Here is a 19,613-nt window from a genome sequence, read left to right as displayed (position 1 = left end):
AAGTCAACATTTTGAGTATTCACCCTACTTCAGAACTGAAGTAGTTTGGCATTTTGTTCACCTCACTGAATTCAGTAGAGTTCGGGTGCAAATAATGAACAATTCATTGCATTAAACAAGAATAATAAGCACTGAGGTTCATTATAAGTATAATGTCTAATATTATGTATGATCAATAGAGTTTATTTTCAAAATCACTCTTCCCGAAATCGCGTCAATTTGCGTCTGGTTGAGCGCTCTGTCGGTACATCCTCCTGGCCGCCAGGTGTCGCTGTGCGGCGGGAGTCGGCTCGGTGTGGCCGGCGTGTCCGCTCGCTCAGGCGCCGTCTTCTCGGCGCGGTTGTGAGGAGGGGGATTCTCTTGTGGCGGCGCCGCCGAACGGAGAGCGGAGGCAAGATAAGATGGAGAACGAGGGGAACCCGCACTGTCCTGGAGACAAACACGAGGAGGAGGAGCGCCTGGAGAAAGAACACTTCTGGAAAATCATTAATGCTTTTAGATATTATAGGTAAATTGGAAATAAACAGGCGGCCACCCAGATACACAGAGCAGCAGCAGCAGCAGTCTCCAGGGCGGGTATGGGGGGGAGGGGGGCGGAGAGGGTGAGGGTCAGAAGAACTGCCTGATACCAAACCCTACTCCACCCCCGCCACACACACACACACAAACCTGGGCCTACAGCACAATGTACATTTACTCGGCCTCCTCATAGTTACCTGCATGTCCATTCAGACTATCTCATTTGCCTGTAGATGAATCCTCCTTGTACTGTCACTTCCAGGGGGCTCCAAGGGCTGGAGTCATTGCAAGAAACAAAATATCGAAGAATTCATGGAAATGGTTCCCCGTTTTCAATGGTATCTCGCCATGGCCTACTGCTATTCCCTTCTCCCCTGACGCACTGAAATCTTGTAGAAAATTAATCTACTGGTCTTCAATTTTTATCTACAACACTGATGTGGAGATTTTTGACTTGACCCACAATATTGTCACTTTTTTGGGGAGGGGATAGGAAAAGGATGAATCCTTTAAGATTCTCATGAATAGTTGTTGCATAGAAGGAATACATTTCAGATTTCTTTGTCCAGTACAGGGGTGAACCGTAGTCATGCCTCATATCTGCATCTCTAAAGTAGTTCAGTGTAAGAGTTGGGCAGTTAAACATCAGCAGCCATTATAGTGATCCTTAATCATTTACATTCTTTTGTTGCTACCTGAATGTTTAGTAAATTCAATGAGATTAAAGGCTCATGGATGTGATTGGTTAAAGGACAAAAAATGCTGACTGTTCTCAAGTTGGTACAATGTTGCTATCAGATTACCGCACTGATTAATATTTGGCCTTGGAAATTTAAAATCTTTGTCACTTGGATGAAGGAATCGGGTGCAATGCCTATAAGTTTGCTTGTGCTGCTAAACAAGGATAAGCAGTCGAAAATTATGTACCTTGTATATATGGTGTAGGTGAACATGGAGGCAAGAGATGGAGTATAATGTGGGAAAATGTAAGGTCATTAATTTTTTTTAAATGGTGAGGAACTATTAGCTGCCAATGTTTGGACGAATTTGGGCTTCTTTGTAAAAGAAGCACGAAAGGTTTACATTTAGATATAGCAAGCAATTAGGAATGCAAATGGGAAGTTGGCCTTAATTGTAAGAGGGTTAGTAGTGGATAAGAGCAAGGATGTCCATTTTCAATTATTTAGAACTTTGGTGATACTGCAGTTTTGGACTGGATTTCTTTGAATGCAGATTGTGTATTTATGTCTGTGGAAGGATGTACTCATCTTACTGTGGTGACAACAACTGTTCACTAGAATGATTTCAAGAGTTTCAAAGAATAAGAGGAAGCCTCATTCAAATTGCAGGATTCCAAGATAGTATGAAATGAAAGTTACTGAACGGCTGTTTTCATGTGGTTGGGAAACCTAGAACTAGAGCTGTTGATCTCAGTCTTCACAGTCCTTCAGTGCAAAGGGATCTGAGTATCCTCATACATGAATCATAGAAAACTAGCATACGGGTACAGCTGGTAACAAGGTGAAAGGAATTTTGGCATTTATGCGAAAGGAGTTGAGTATAAAAGGAGGGAAGAGTTGCTGCAATGTATTAGTAAGACGCCTGGAATATTATGTACAGTTTTTGTTTTTTCTAATGACCCTGTTCAGAGAAGTTATTACACTTGAACCCAGGCCTCCTGGTTCAGGGGTAGGGACTGTACCTCTGCGCCACAAGAGGGGCTCTGTGCAGTTTTGCTCCCCTTACTGGAGGAATGTAGTTGCGTTGGAGACAGTTCAGAGGAGATTCACAAGATTGGTTACGGAGGTGAGAGGTTTGTCTTATGAAGAATTATTAAGCAGTTTAAGTCTGTACTCTAGCATTTAGGAGGATGAGAGGAGGTCTAATTGAAGTATATAAGATGCGAAAGAGGATTGACAAAGTAACATAGGATGTGGGATGATCTAGAACAAGAGGTCATAGTTTTATTATAAGGGATAGCAGATTTAAAACGGAGGAGGAGAAATTCTCTTAAATGGTCAGCAAACTGTAGAATTCACTACCCAGAATGTGTGGATGTCAAGATGGAGTAAATTTAAGGAGATAGACTAACTTTTAATTTGTAATTGGTTAAAGAGGAAAGGAAAGCAGGCAGGAAAGTGGAATTGAGGCAAAGATGTGATTAACTGTACAACCATAAGAAATAGAAACAGGAGTAGACTGTTCAAACCTGCTTTGCCATTCAGTCGATCATCGACATTTCTTTTCATTCACTTTCCTGTCTTTTCCCTGATGAAGAATTCGTCTATCTATCTCAACCTTAAATATATATCAGGGTTGTGCTCCAGAACTCTGTGGTAAGGATTTTCAAAGACACTCGCCCTTGAAAGAATAAATTCCTCCTCATCTGTCTTGAATTGGTAGTCTTTTATTCTGAAACTATGCCCTCCCGACTAAGACTCTCGCATAAGGGGAAACATCCTCTCAGCATTTAGGCTGTCAAGGCCCTTCAAAATCCTATAGGTTTCAATGAGATCAGCTTTCGTTTTTCTGAACTCCAGTGGGTAGAGTCCAAATCTGTTTAGCCTTTGATTATAAGGCAGTCCCACCATTACCCGGGATCATCCTGGTAAACCTTCTCTGAGTTGCCTCAAATGAAATGATATCTTTCCTTAAACAAGAGGTCAAAACTGCTCACAGTGCTCCAAATTTAGTCTCGCTGGCATCTTGTACAATTGCAGTATAACTTCTCAACTCTTATACTCCAACCCGCACGATCTAAGGGCCAGCAATCCATTAACCTTCCTGATTATCTGTATGCTAGCTTTCTGTGTTTTGTGCACAAGGACCTCAGTCCCTTTGTGTTGCAGCTTTCTGTAGTTTTTGGTCTTTGATTACATTGAATGACAGAGTAAGCTTGGGCTGAATTGTATGGCTCCGAGTTCTTGTATTTTTATGTAAGGGTTGACCATTTAAAGCTTGGACTGAGACATTTCTTGACCGTGTTTTCCACTCCTGAACTGTGGATACTCAATCATTGAGTACAATGAAGGCAGAGATTGATAGAGATTTGAACTGTAAGGGAGTCAGGACTATGGGGATCAAGCAGGAACGGAGAGTCAGAGTTGAGAATCAGCCATGATCTTAAAGAATGTTAGAGTGGATTTGAGGAGTCATGTCGTTTAATCCTGCTCCTATTTATGTTATTGCAATTCTTTAAAAATTATTACCATTATTAGTGTCAGTACTCCACATCCAATCTAAACTAGGTGACCCATGCTGGAACTCTGGATATTCAGAACATCATATGTTTTACAATTGATTATGGTTTTTTAAAAAATAAATGCATAATTTCCACTTGTTTCTTTTGATTTTTCAATTATTTTTCAAAAATCAAATTTATTTTACTTCCTAAGCATTGTAGAAAATGAAAGCATAGTAATAGTGTATTGAAAATAAATAACACAGCTCGAAATGACATTGGCTTCCAGTCTGTTATTTTCATTGCTATTTGTTCATTCAACATATATTATTAATTTCTGACTTTTAGTTAATACTTTTCAAATCAGCATTAAGTTACAAAATTAGCCCACGGTTCCATTGTTTCTGTGGAGCATAGCATGTTTCTTTTACCTTCCAAATTCAAGTCAGTTATTGCCATCTCGATGTGCTTTGTCTGCAGTAAGTAATGGAAATAATGGGCAGGAAAGCAAAGATAAAGATATGAATGAATTTTGAATACCCCCAATAAGTTAGTAAAATATTAAGTTTAGAAAGAATAAATCAAGAAAAGCCATGGAAAGTTATTAATTAATAAAGTCCATCTTCATAGCAATGAATGTCAAAATACACCCTGTGTATTGCTTCTCTTTCATCACAGAAACGGTGATGCCATGTGTTTGAAGTTAAGGATCTGAGAGTGAACAAACTAGCTTTTGCACCCATGCATTTAAATAATACACAATAAATTGTTCAAAAGTTATAGAGAAATCTCGAAGGGCCGTACGAATTGAACACCTCTCATATAATTATGTTAGCATAGAAACTAATCAGGGCAAATTTCTTTTTTGTAAAATGGATACACCAGAATCTGTTTAATAACTTATGAAATAATTGTATTAACATGTTTACAAATGTAATAAATTTTAAACTTTAATAATTAAAGCTGGATTAACCCTTCTAGTTTTTTGATGCCACCCAGGTGGATAATGATGTTAAGAAGGCATACGGTGTGTTAGGTTTCATTCGTAGAGGGATTGAGTTCCGCAGCCACAATATCATGCTGCAACTATACAAAACACTGGTGCGGCCACACTTGGAATATTGTGTACAGTTCTGGTCCCCATATTTCGGGAAGGATTGGAAAAGGTGCAGAGGAGATTTACTCGGATGTTGCCTGGTCTGGAGAGAAGGTCTTATGAGAAAAGGCTGAGAGACCGGAACCTGTTCTCATTGGCAAGAAGAAGGCTAAGAGGATTTGATAGAGATACAAGATGATCAGAGGATTAGATAGGGTAGACAGGGAAAGTCTTTTTCCGAGGATGATGACATCAGTGTGTACGAGGGGGCAAAACTACAAATTGAGAGGTGATGGATTTAAGACAGATATCAGAGGCAAGTTCTTTACGCAGAAGGTGGTAAGGGCGTGGAATGTCCTCCCTTCCAATGTAGTCAACTCAGCCACATTAGGGAGATTTAAACAATCTTTAGATAAGCACATGGATGATTTTGGATAGCGTAGGGGGATGAGCTGAGAAGAGTTCACAAGTTGGCACAACATCAAGGGCTGAAGGGCCTGTTCTGAACTATATTGTATGTTCTATATATATTAGTACAGTTCTACTGTGACACTAATTTCCACTGACTTAATCATAGAATGTCAGTTTTGGAAATGGAATTTAGGGAATAACAGTTCCCTGAGTGGTTTTGTGTGTACACTGGATTTTTACAATACCTTTGTGATATAATTGTTCAAAGTATTAAAAGCTGTCGCAAATAATGCAAAGCTAAATTTAGCAAACTAACAAATGTTGTAAAAATCTGAACTATAGTTTTTGGATTGTGGTGCTGGAAAAGCATTGGAGGTGCAGGAGGATCGATGTTTCGGGCATAAACCATTCATCAGGAATGAAGGGCTTATGCGTGAAATGTCGATTTTCCTGCTCCTTGGATGCTGCCTGACCTGTTGTGCTTTTCCAGCACCACACACTCGACTCTGATCTCCAGCATTTGCTGTAGTTGTTAGATTAACCAGTAAATCAAGTGATATATATTTTTGGTCACGGCAACACATTTTAGGTTTTGGAAATGCTCGTCAGATCTGTAAATGAGAACTGTGTTCAACCACAATCAAACTGAAGCAAACAAATGGGTCATATCTTTAATACAGCTTTAGCTGTGAATTCATAATTTTGAATGTTATCTATAACTTGTAATTTTGTTCTTGAGTTACTTTGATCGTTTATTTGTGTATTACATTTTTCGCATTGTTAATCTGTTTAATCTCCTTGGTTCTACTGAAAGCCAGTAGAAGAACTTTTTGCACAGGGTTATTATAAGTTGATTTATTGCGATGTTTATTTCAATAATTTTATCATTAAATGATAAATTCTGGCAGCAGCCAAATATTAAAACCGTTAATTAATTGGCATAAAGGACAGATATTTGTATCATGCCTGTGTTTACAGGCTGTGAAAGTACTTATGAAGTGTAATTGGTGTTATTATGTAAGAAACACAACCCGTTTGTGCACAGGATCCTAAAAAAAGCAACATCATAACAATCAGATGATTTGTTTCAGTGATGCCAGTGAGGTTTCAGAGTAGTACCAAGTAGTACCATGAGATCTTTTCTATGTTCGTGTGAAAGCCAGCAGAGCTTTCAGTTCACATTATCTCGATAGCACTTCCTCAGTACTGTAGTAGAGTGTCTATTCCGATTGTGGATTCATAAATATAGACTAGGACTTGAACTTACAATCTTATGGGCTAGTTAGGGTAAATACTGGGAGATGCCATGATTGGGAAATTGAGAATATGGGTTCGACCATTTAGGACTGAGATGAGAATTGTTTTTCATTTTTCTGGGAGTCTCTGAAATTCCCCGCCCTGCCCCATAGCATTGTGAATATTTTTACATTGTATATATTTAATGCTGAGATACACTTTTTTTTGCAGTGTGGACAGGAGTTGATGGTTGATCTAGGAGAATCAAGGGATGCAAGTAAAGGAAATCAACTTGAAATTGAAGATAAACCATATTGAATAGTCAAACTGACTCAATGGGCCATATAGTCTTCTCCAGTTTACATTCTTGTGAATTAAAGACGAGTGTGCTACCCATGAGGCACAATTGACACAGTACCCAGTTAAAAATAAATGATCAAATGAAATGGCATCCCAGTAATTTGATTCACGCTTCTCTGGTTCTGTGACAGAGATAGGTTTTAATTCTCAGTAAAGCATCTACATGCAGTTGTGGCATTCCATTCCCTTGAGGCCAATTCTAAATGCATTAAAAGCAAAGGACAAGGCTATTTTTTATTACTTTAAAATATAAAGTTTTTTTTTAGAAGCCATATTCTTTAAAATTATTAAGCATAATAGTGGTTTAAAGTAAAGTAAAAGTTGTTTACAGTTTTGGCTTATTTGAAGGCAGTAGATATGTGTTCATGTTGTCGTGTGCCTTATATTTTATTGCCGACTATCTTCTACTCAAGTATTGTTCATTATTCAATATTTGAAAAATAGGCACTATTCTTTATTGCTTCATAGAATTTATAAATGTGGTACGTTAATAGACATTAGTTTGGAATTTGTTACAGTCTTGGATAGTGTTTTGTTGTGTCCAGATACTAACATTTGACATAATTTCTGTGGTCACCTTTCTGACAAATTACAGTTGTTTGATGTACCAGAATTATTAAATTTGGATAACTGTATTTAAGAATATACTGCAAGCTTAAATTGGTAGTTTCATATTTATGTTTTAGTGAAGATGGTTAGCATCAATATCAGTGTAATATGTTTGCTGTAAATACAAGTTTGTAGATAATTAATGGATTGCAAGGTTTACAAACGTTTAAGATGGCAGTGATTTGTGAAGGAAAAAGGTAACCAGGAGCGTGATGCATCTGATGTGGTTTACATGGCCTTTAGTAAGGTTCATCATGGCATACTGGTTAATTAAGACCCCAGTGGATCCAAGATGAAGTGGCATATTGGATCCAAAATTGGTTGAGGGAAGAAGTAGAGGGTGATTCCATGATTGGAAGTCTGTTTCCATTGAGTTTCTACAGGGTTTGATGCTCAGACTCTTGCTGTTTATAGTGTGCATTAATGATTTGGACTTAAATGTAGAGAATGTAATCAAGAACTTCAAGGATTACACAAAATTTAGATATTCATGTGTATTGCCGTAGCTTTTGGGACTGTGACCCAAAAACTAGATTATCTTTTTTGACCAGCACAGACGCTATGGACCAAATGAGCGCCTACTGTACTGTAAAAGTGTAAGTCTACAGGACGAACATTTGTAGGTTTAGCCAGAATGCTTGTGAAATTTGGTACAATGTTCACAACGTTTTCTGCTCATTTTTCAATGCAACTTCACTTTCCAGGATTTATGCTCACGAGAGGGTAACTCGATCTGAAAAGCAATTCCAGTCTCTCCCAGCTGCTCATCAAAAGCTGCTTCCGAATTTCCTTCCTCACGTGAAAAGATTAAGACAGTGTATTGAACATAACTATGAGATTCTGAAAGCAATTATCAACAACTGTAATCATATGTTTGAAAATAAGGAATATGGAGTCATTGATATGGAGGTAAGCAAAATAGTTGTATGCATTGGCTCAAACGCTACTTGGGATAGCATGTGTTTTGTAATCACACCAATATCTGGTGGCAGTTCTACATCTGAGTAAATTCACATAATACGGTTGTATTGCTTTTACACTTTGATTTAATGTAATAAATCCAATCTTTTGTTTTTTCTTCCTCTGTCCTTGTTTGGATAATTATGCAATATTAAAATTCCTGCACCAGCTGAGGTTATCATGAATGTGCTCCTCACTTGAAGCATGGTGACCCTCGGGTTAAATTTGAATCAATCGTCTCTCTCTAATGAGGGAGCAGTCTTATGGTGCTCTGATACTCTGGCAACTTTACCTTTTTACAGTATTAAAACGGTAAAAACTGACATTTACAGTTTGTTAAATGAAGAAAAATGGATACCTAGGAATGCCTGCAGGTCAGATATTTAACTGGTGTCATCTGAACCCTAAAATTTGTCTTCAGTCAAATACAGTGCAGTTAGTATTTATTTATTCAGAAATGTTGATGGTTGTTGGAGAATTTTAATAAATCATGATCCTCAGTCAATATTATTATAGTAATATTGACAGTAACATAATACTGAGCCACTTCAAACCTCTGCTGACGTAGTTAATGTCAGTTGGGACAGCATTCTAAATGTGGAAGTTAGCCTTCGTGTCACTGGGTGGCAAGTTGAAAAATTGGCCAGAGTTCCCACTTCTGATTGTATTCTACGGCTTTACGCCGAAATTGAATTTGGGCATACAGTAGGTGAGGACCTAGCAACACCGAAGTTTCACCTGGATGCATGTAGCATCATTGTCAGGTATAGTATAGAGCTTCATTGTATGACACCCAGCACTGTCCATCCAAAAAAATATTCTAGGTCTTGGAATTAACGGGAAGGTATCTAATTGAATTGAAAGCTGTTTAGATGGGACCAAATAAAAGTAGGAGTCAGGAACAATTTCCCTGAATTGTTAAAAGTTAGAAGAAAGACATACTTGAATGTGTATATGCATTGTAAGATATTGTATTATAAGTCTCTTCACTAACTCTCACACAAGCTGTTTGTATTTACTCATGCGTAACTCCTTTACTAACCCTCTCACAAGCAAACACCATCTTCCCGTTTCATTCATTCATAACTTCCTACTGTAAACACTACTTCATTCATTCATAAAACCACTTTTACTCTTACAAGATAGACTAAAATTAAAGCAATACTTTGAAACCCACGACTGCTCCATCAACCCTTATCAGACCTATTTACATCAAAAACTACCTCTCAATAAATATCAAAGACTACTAACCCATTCAGAACAATACTATCCCCGCCATCATGTCTCCATGACCTACCCAAAACTATGGAAAGATTATAATATTAATCAGCTCTTACCAATCGTGTCTCGGACGTGCATAGATTACAGAACGCCAAACATTATCGGCAGTTAGTGTGTACTTGTTAAATATCTTTAAACTGGGCTGTTATCTCTTTCAAAAACTGTCAAAACAGCGCTTAAGTGAAATTGCACAGTCATAGAGATGTACAACACGGGAACATACCCGTCGGTCCAACTCATCCGTGCCGACCAGATATCTGAAGCCAATCTAATCCCACCTGCCAGCACCCGGCCCTCTAAACCCTTCCTAATCATGTACCCATCCAGATGCCTTTTAAATGTTGCAATAGTATCAGCCTCTTCCACTTCTTCTGGCAGCCCATTCCCCATACGCGCCATCCTCTGCATGAAAAAGCTGCCCCTTAAGTCTCTTTTATATCTTTCCCCTCTCACCCTAAACCTATGCCCTCTAGTTTTGGACTCCCCAACCCCAGGGAAAATACTTTGTCTGTTTATCCTGTCCATGCTTCTTATAATTTTATAAACCTCTACAAGGTCACCCCTCAGCCTTCAACCCTCCAGGGAAAACAGCCCCAGCCTATACAACCTCTCTCGATAGCTCAAATCCGCCAACCCTGGCAACATCCTTGTAACTCTTTTCTGAACCCTTTTAAGTTTCACAACATCTTTCTGACAGAAGGAGACCAGAATTGCCCGCAATATTCCAAAAGTGGCCTAACCAATGTCTGTACAGCCGCACCATGATCTCCCAACTCCTATACTCAATGCTCTGACCCATAAAGAAAAGCATACCAAACACGTTCTTCACTATCCTATCTACCTGTGACTCCACTTTTAAGGAATTAAGAACCTGCACTCCAAGGTCTCTTTGTTCAGCAACATTCCCTAGGACCTTACCATTAAGTGTATACGTCCTGCTAAGATTTGCTTTCCCAAAATATAGCACCTCGCATTTATTTAAATTAAACTCCACCTGCCACTCATCAGCCTATTGGCCCATCTAATCAAGATCCCATTGTAATCTGAGGTAATTCTTCACTGTCCACTATACCTTCGATTTTAGTGTCATCTGTAAACTTACTAACTTTACCTCTAATGCTTGCATCCAAATCATTTATGTAAATGGCGAAATGTAGTGAACCCAGCACCGATCCTTGTGGAACACCACTGGTCACAGGCCACTCGTCTGAAAAACAACCCTCCACCACTACCCTCTGTCTTCTATCTTTGAGCCAGTTCGGTATCAAAGTGGCTACTTCTCCCTGTATTCCATGAGATCCACCCTTGCTAACCAGTCTCCCATGGGGCACCTTGTTGAACGCCTTACTGAAGATCAAATCTACCACTCTGCCCTCATCAATCCTCTTTGTTACTTCTTCAATACACTCAATCAAGTTTATGAGACATGATTGTCCACACACAGAGCCATCTTGATTATCCCTAATCAGTCCTTGCCTTTCCAAATATATATAAATCCTCTCCCTCAGGAGTCTCTCCAACAACTTGCCTACCACCGATGTCAGGCTCACCGGTCTGTACTTCCCTAGCTTATCTTTACCACCTTTCTCAAATAGTTTCACAACATTAACCAACCTCCAGTTTTCCAGCACCTCACCTGTGTCTATTGATGATACAGGTACCTCAACAAGAGGCCCAGCAATCACTCCCCAAGCTTAGAGTCATAGTTATAGAGATGTATGGCACAGAAACAGACTCTTCGGTCCAAGCCATCCATGCCGACCACATATCCCAACCCAATCTAGTCGCACTTGCCAGCACTAGGCCCATATCCTTCTAAACCCTTCCTATTCGTATACCCATCCAAATGATTTTTGAATGTTGCAATTGTACTAGTCTCCACCACTTGCTCTGGCAGCTCATTCCATACATGTACTACCCTCTGCATGAAAAGGTTGCCTCTTAGGTCTCTTTTATATCTTTCCCCTCTCACCCTATACCTATGCCCTCTAGTTCTGGACTCCCCCACCCCAGAGAAAAGACTTTGTCTATTTATCCTATCCATGCCCCTCATAATTTTGTAAACCTCCATAAGTCACTCCTCAGCCTCCAACGCTCCAATGAAAACGGCCCCAGACTGTTCAGCCTCTCCCTGTAGCTCAAATCCTCCAAACCTGGCAACATCCTTGTAAATCATTTTTAACCCCTTTCAAGTTTCACATCGTCTTTCCGATAGGAAGGAGACCAGAATTGCACACCATATTCCAAAGTGGCCTAATCAATGTCCTGTACAGCCACAACGTGACCTCCCAACTCCTGTACTCAGTACTCTGACTGATAAAGGAAAGCATACCAAATGCCGCCTTCACAATCCTACCTACCTGCGACTCCACTTTCAAGGAGTTATGAACCTGCACTCCGAGGTCTGTTTGTTCAGCAACACCCCCTAGTACCTTACCATTAAGTGTATAAGTCCTGCTAAGATTTGCTTTCCCAAAATGCAGTACCTCGCATTTATCTGAATTAAACTCCATCTGCCATTTCTCAGCCATTGGGCCATCTGATCAAGATCCTGTTGTAATCGGAGGTAACTTTCTTCGCTGACCAGTATACCTCCAATTTTGGTGTCATCTGCAAACTTACTAACTTTACCTCTTATGGTCACACCCAAATCATTTATATAAATGACGAAAAGTAGTGGCCCCAACACCGATCCTTGTGGCACTCCACTGGTCACAGGCCTCCAGTTTGAAAAACAACCCTCCACCACCACCCTCTGTCTTCTACCTTTGAGCCAGTTCTGTATCCAAATGGCTACTTCTCCCTGTATTTGGTAAGATCTAACCTTGCTAACCCGTCTCTCATGGGGAACCTTGTCGAAAGCCTGACTGAAGCCATATAGATTACATATTCCGCTCTGCCCTCATTAATCTTCTTTGTTACTTCTTCAAAAAACTGAATCAAGTTTGTGAGACATGATTTCCCACGCATAAAGTCATGTTGACCATCCCTATCAGTCCTTGCCTTTCCAAATACATGTACATCCTGTCCCTCAGGATTCCCTCCAACAGTTTGCCTGCCACCGACATCAGGCTCACTGGTCTGTCGTTCCTTGGCTTGTCCTTACCACCCTTCTTAAATAGTGGCACCATGTTAGCCAACCTCCAGTCTTCCAGCACCTCGCTTGTGCCTATCGATGATACAAATATTTCAGCAAGAGGCCCAGCAATCACTTCTCTAGCTTCCCACAGAGTTGTAGGGTACACCTGATCAGGCCTGAGGATTTATCCACTTTTATGCATTTTAAGACATCCAGCACTTTCTCCTTTGTAACCTGGACATTTTTCAAGATGTCACCATCTATTTCCCTCCATTCTATATCTTCCATGTCTTTTTCCACAGTAAACACTGATGAAAAGTACTTGTTTAGTATCTCTCCCATCTCCGACTCCACACAAAGGCTACCTTGCTGATATTTGAGGGGCCCTATTCTCTCCCTAGTTACCCTTTTATCCTTAATGTATTTGTCAAAACCTTTGGATTCTCCTTAACTGCATTTGCCAAAGCTATCTCATACCCTCTTTTTGCCCTCCTGATTTCCCTCTTAAGTACACTCCTACTGCCTTTATACTCTTCTAAGGATTCACTCAATCGATCCTGACATATGCTTCCTTTTTCTTAACCAAACCCTCAATTTCTTCAGCCATCCAGCATTCCTTATACCTACCAGCTTTTCCTTTCACCCTAACAGGAATATACTTTCTCTGGATTCTCATTATCTCAATTCTGAAGGCTTCCAATTTTCCAGCTGTCCCTTTACCTGCGAACATCTGCCCCCAATCAGCTTTTGAAAGTTCTTCCTATTACTGTCAAAATTGGCCTTTCTCCAATTTAGAACTTCAACTTTTAGATCTGGTCTATCCTTTTCCATGCTATTTTAAAACTAATAGAATTAGGGTCGCTGGCCCCAAAGTGCTCCCCCACTGACACGTCAGTCACCTGCCCTGCCTTATTTCCCAAAAGTAGGTCAAGTTTTGCATCTTCTCTAGTAGGCACATCCTCATACTGAATCAGAAAATTTTCTTGTACATGCTTAACAAATTTCTCTCCATCTAAACACTTAGCACTATGCAGTCCCAGTTTATGTTTGCAAAGTTAAAATCCCCTACCAAAACCACCTTGCTTTCTTACAGATAGCTGAGATCTCCTTCCAAATTTGTTTCTCAATTTCCTGCTGACTATTAGGGGTTCTATAATACAATCCCAATAAGGTGATCATCCCTTTCTTATTTCTCAGTTCCACCGAAATAACTTACCTGGATGTATTTCCGGGAATATCCTCCCTCAGTACAGCTCTAATGCTATCTCTTATCAAAAACACCACTCCCCCTCCCCTCTTGCTTCTCTCTCTGTCCTTCCTGTAGCATTTGTATCCTGGAACATTAAGCTACCAGTCCTGTCCATCCTTGAACCACAGATCTGTAATTGCTATGATATGCCAGTCCCATGTTCCCAACCATGCCCTGAGTTCATTTGCATTCCCTGTTCAGCCTCTTGCATTGAAATAAATGTAATTTATCAGTCCTACCTTGTTCTCTGCTTTGTCCCTGCCTGCCCTGACTGTTTGACTCACTTCTTTTCTCAACTGTACCAGTCTCAGGTTGATCTGTTTCCTCACTATCACCCTGCCACTCCGCCCCCACCTACCCTTTACTAGTTTAAATCCTCCCAAGCAGTTTAAGCAAATCGCCCTGCCAGTATATTAGTCCCCTTCCAATTCAGATGCAATCCATCCTTCTTATACAGGTCACCTCTACCACAGACGAGATTCCATTGATCCGAAAATGCGAATCCTTCTCCTGTACACCAGCTCCTCAGCCATGCATTCATCTGCTCTATCCTATTCCTATTCACACTAGCTTGTAGCAGTGGGAGTAATCCAGACATTACTATTCTTGACGATCTCCTTTTTAAATTCCTCCCTAACTCTATGAATAAATGAAACTCACCCAGCAAATAGTAAACAAATCTCACAACCCAACTGCAGTAATCAATTTAATATCCTTTTTATTAAGTACAGGTATAATTTCTAACTTATTTAGAGCATTTCGGACTAGTAATTTTACTCATGTTTAGTAACTTAAAAGACAAAAGGAATAACACCTCTTAACAGACACTCTTAATCCTATCAGAACTAACAGCCATCATTTAACAGTTGTTTAACCCATCTCTTGTCTCCCCAGAACAAAGGTCCCTCAAACCTTTGAGTATTATAGTTAAAACAATGTAATGTTGTGGAATTGTAATATATGGAAGAACTGTATATGAAGAGGCTACTGGAAGAACTGTATTTTGGCATTCTATTATCTCCTCAAACATGTGTTACTGCGGTTGCTGAATCAAGAGGCTTTTCTTGCCACTCACCAATTTCGGTCAAGAGGACATGATCCCTACTGCTCTTGGGACCACCAGCTATCACACAGTGCTCCATAGTCAATGTAGTACCTTTGCTTTTGAAAAGTAATCACTGTTGTCATGCTGTAAACGTGATGTTGGTTGAGGGCTAAATGTTAGCCAGGACACCAAGGGTAATTCCCCACCTCATCACAATCGTGCCATGCGATCTTTTACATCCATCCTAGCAAGATGTGACCTTCATTTAAAGTCTCATCTGAAAGACACTTCCCTAACAGTACAGCATTTGCACAATACTGCACTGGAATGTGAGCATTGATTTTTTTTTATGCTTAAGCCTTGGAATGGGACTTGAAACAGGAACATGACTTGAATCAGAGACAAGATAGCCACCAACTGAACCACAACTGACACTTGAATGAGTGACGGTGTCCCACATGTTCTATTTTGGGTCTATTCATATATACAGTACACACATTTTGAATGAGTTGGCAACTGGCTGAAATGATGACCAATGAGTTTTGTAGAGTCAAATTCTCAATTTCTTAAAAGCAGCACTTTTGGTGGACAAGATCAATTTGAAAAAAACAAGCTATTAGAAAATGGTTTTGTGGAAAAAAAATATAGAATATAAAAGTTGAGGGCTGTGAACTATCAACTTTGATGGAAACAAAGATTATTTCAGCATTTAAGAATAGATTCATTGGTTGAAGGAAAACAGCAAAGATTTGGATAAAGGGATTTATTGGTGTTGCTAATCTAGGAGATGCACAACAATGTAGACTGGCTGGGATGAATGTTGCATCTGTGTGTAAATCCATCGAACATGCATAATAAGTTAGAAAATGTAAAGTATAGGTGAAATCCAAAATCTTGCATCACATTTTTCTTAAAATGAGCCGTTTTATACCTTGGGAGTTTCTTTAGTTTAGTAATAAATGATTTTCTTGGTTATAACACGCACAGGCTGACTTGGGACAATTGAAACCAGCATCTACCTTTGACATGGACAAATTGAAGTCTACCATTAAGCAGTTTGTGAGAGATTGGAGTGATGATGGCAAGGCTGAACGGGATGCTTGTTATCGACCAATCATTGAAGAAATTGTAAAACATTTCCCTCCGGATGAATGGTACAGTATTGGTTACATAAAATTACATGATTACAGCCTTGAATGAGAGATCAATAAAATAGAATTCTTTGAAATTTGTGTCACAGGTAGACAGGATGGTTAAGAAGGTGTTTAGCATTCTTCCCTTCATTGTTTAGACTATTGAATATAGCAGTTGGGATGTCATATTGAGGTTGTTCAGGACATCAGTGAGGCCTCTTCTGTAGTACTGTGTCCAGTTGCCCTCTAACAGGAAAGGTATTATTAAACTGGAGAGAGTTCAGAAAAAAATTGTTAGGATGTTGCCAGGAATGAAGGGTTTTACATATAAAAATAGACTTGCAAGATTGGGACTTCTTTCACTGGAGCTTAGGAGGTTGAGGGATGACCTTATAGAGGTTTACAAAATTGTGAGAGCATAGCTAAGGTGAGTGACAAGGGTCTTTTCACTAGGGTGGGGAGTTCAGAACTAGGGGCCATATTTTTAAGATGAGAGGGGAAAGATTTTAAAAGGACACGATGGCAATTTTTTTACACAGAGTGGTTCATGTGTGGAATGAACTACCAGAGAAAGTGGTGGATGCAGGTACAGTTACAACATTTAAAATATACTTGGATAAGTTCAGGAATAGGAAAGGTTTGAAGGGATATGGGCCAAGCGCAGGCAGATGGGACTAGTTTATTTTGGGAACATGTTCAGTGTGAACTGGTTCAACCCGAAGAGTTGTTTCCAAATATGACACTACATCAATTAATGTGCTTTTCCAGCCGAGCACCATACTCAGCTGAAGATTTTAGCAGAACAGATACCATGTATTTTGAGCAGGGTTACCTCAATTCACTTGTGACAACAGTGAACATCATAGTAAATGTCTGTGGTTAAAAAGAAAGTTGCAATCAAAGATCTTGTTCATCCTGCATTGATTTCTGATGTAAAATAAATGTGTATATGGAAAATTAGTTTGCTATGACTTGTTATCAGTGTTTCATGCAGAATACAGGCTCTGTGGTAAGGTACAGACATAGCATCATCTGCAAGAACCATCATCTTCAAGAGAGCAGGGGAGAAAATTGCAATATGATTCCTTCAAAATACGAAGTCATAAAGAACCTACTTAAAATAACAAAACCAAACTCTATGTACCTGACCAGAATTATATTTCTTTTTCTGGAAATATTGAAAGCAAAATTTGATAGAGTTACTGAAGACAGCTTCGAAACATCAGGAGCTACTGTCTGTAACAGCCACATCTGAGGGCAATACAGACACGCAATTAAAAATTTCGAATTACTGTTGATATTTACATGCCTTTCACGAAATAAAATGCCCCAAGGCACTTCTCAGAAGTAATACAACAAAATGTGGTGTAGAGGTAGAGAAATTAGGGTAGATAACCAAAAGTTTGTTCACAGAGAGAGGTTTTAAGGAGTATCTTATTATAATAATGAAGTAAAGAGACAGAAAAGGTTAGGAGGAGCTGAAGCAATAGCCAACAATAATGGAACACTTAAAATTGGCATGTTCTAGAAACTAAGACCAAATTAATGCAGCTACCAAGGAAAGTTTGAGGCTGGAGGAGATTAAAGATAAGAGAGGGGAAAACAAGGGAGGGATTTGAAAACAAGGATGAGAGTTTTAAATCTGAGTTCTTGCTTAAGTGGGATCCCGTGTCAGTCAGCCAGCAGCACATGAGGTAGTGAATGAATGAAACTTAGTAAAGGCAGTTATGTTCTTGCAGACCTCAGGTTTACGGGGATGGGTAGAGTCTTGAAGTTTGTTAAAAATAGTTGAACTTGGAGATAACAAGGCATGGGTAAGGATTTGTGCAGTGCAATTTGGACATGAGCAAAGAGATGAAGATGGTAAAAGGCCAATTTTAGTACCCTGCAAGGATATGTGGGTAAAGTTGATTTTGAGGTCACATTTGATACCAAGGCTGTGAACAGTGATTAACCTCGGGTAGTTGCAACAGAGGAGGATGCAATTAGTGGCAAGGAAATGGGATTTGTGGTAGAACCTGAACACAACACCACCTGTCTTTACAATATTTAGATTAGATTAGGTTAGATTTCCTACGGTGCAGAAACAGGCCCTTCAGCCCAACAAGTCCACACCGACTCTTCAAAGAGGAACCCACCCAGACCCATTCCCCTACTCCCTTTTAATGCACCTGTCACTACGGGCAATTTAGCATAACCAATTCACCTGAATTGCACATCTTTGGACTGTGGGAGGAAACATGAGCAACCGGAGGAAACCCACGCAGACACAGAGAGGATGTGCAAACTCCACTCAGACAGTCACCCGAGGCGTTTACTTGGAGAAATTTTCTGTTTATTCAGTAACAAGCAGTGTGATGATTTAGAGACAATTAGAAGAGTTGAGAGAAGTGATGGTGAGGTATAGGTGGGTGTCATCAGTACACATTTAGAAATTGATGGTGTTCCTTGTGGATAATATGAGGGCAGTATATAAGTCAGAGGTAACAAAAGGCCAAAGTTAGAGCTTAGGGGACACACCAGAGACAGCTGTGTCAGAAAGAGATGTTAATGACGATTTTCTACCAATAGTGAATCTAGGTGTGCAATCCCAACCTGCTGGACTCCTTTATACATTGAGTAAACTTGTAACTTTATTTTTCCATAATGTTAGCTCCTTTTTCTTTACCTTTTTGTTATGATTTGGTTTCAACTAATATATTTATATTTATCCAGTTAAAATTGCTTTTGTAGTACTTGGGTCAACGGAATGGAAAAATATGCAATTATCAAAAAAAAATCACTTACCAAGATGCATTTGTAAAGGAAAAGCACTTTAACATTTTTCAAGAACAGTGACTTTTCAGAATCCTATTTGATACGAAACAATGCAAGAAAATGCATCAGAGTTATTCAGCTGTTCAAAGCCAAGTATCCTCGTTCTTAAATAAAGTATTGTAGATGTTGAAGTTCTCCTCACTACAGTGTTTAGCATACATCAGCATTTTGAATGCCCCTGCCATTCTTGCCAACAGAAATGTAGATAAATTGATTCAGATAAATTACATATGACGAAACAACCAGTAATGACATTGGAATGCTTTGTGCTACATTAATTTTAGATTGGATTTGATTTATTCATGAATCAAATGCTTAGATCAACCTGGTCAGGTGATCATAGCAGCCATTTTAATTCAGTGTTTTTCCTTTTTAAAGCTATTTTAATGATCCCAGGTATTAAAATCTGGTGATTCTCTTTTGCGACTATCATTACAAACGTATTAAACATTTTCATATTTCTTTCCTCACTACGTTTATCCTATCCACTTCTTTGCTGCAATATCTACTTTAGCCCCCTCTTGTAAAAACAAAAAAAGCATTCATTAAGAAGCAAGCACGTGTCTTCCACCTTGACCCTTTTGTCACTAATTGGCCATACTCTTTCCCTGATTATCTTCTTGCTCTTTATATATTT

General features: G+C 39.3%; 1 protein-coding gene across 3 annotated transcripts in view; it reads left to right on the top strand.

Annotated features, from left to right (window-relative positions):
• Positions 1–192: 192 nt before the first annotated feature.
• Positions 193–19,613, top strand: part of carnmt1 (carnosine N-methyltransferase 1) — a 49,398-nt gene continuing 29,977 nt past the window's right edge. For all 3 annotated transcript variants that reach the window (XM_043712254.1, XM_043712264.1, XM_043712272.1), the window contains exons 1-3: positions 193–508; positions 8,117–8,321; positions 16,014–16,180. In XM_043712254.1, the coding sequence (XP_043568189.1) occupies positions 402–508; positions 8,117–8,321; positions 16,014–16,180 (479 nt within the window). In that variant the 5' untranslated portion in view covers positions 193–401. The remainder of the gene's footprint in view (positions 509–8,116; positions 8,322–16,013; positions 16,181–19,613) is intronic.

The sequence above is a fragment of the Chiloscyllium plagiosum genome, chromosome 2 (assembly GCF_004010195.1).
Source record: "Chiloscyllium plagiosum isolate BGI_BamShark_2017 chromosome 2, ASM401019v2, whole genome shotgun sequence".
NCBI lineage: Eukaryota > Metazoa > Chordata > Chondrichthyes > Orectolobiformes > Hemiscylliidae > Chiloscyllium > Chiloscyllium plagiosum.
The sequence above is the reverse complement of the archived record's forward strand: the minus strand, read 5'-3'. Positions and strand labels throughout refer to the sequence as shown.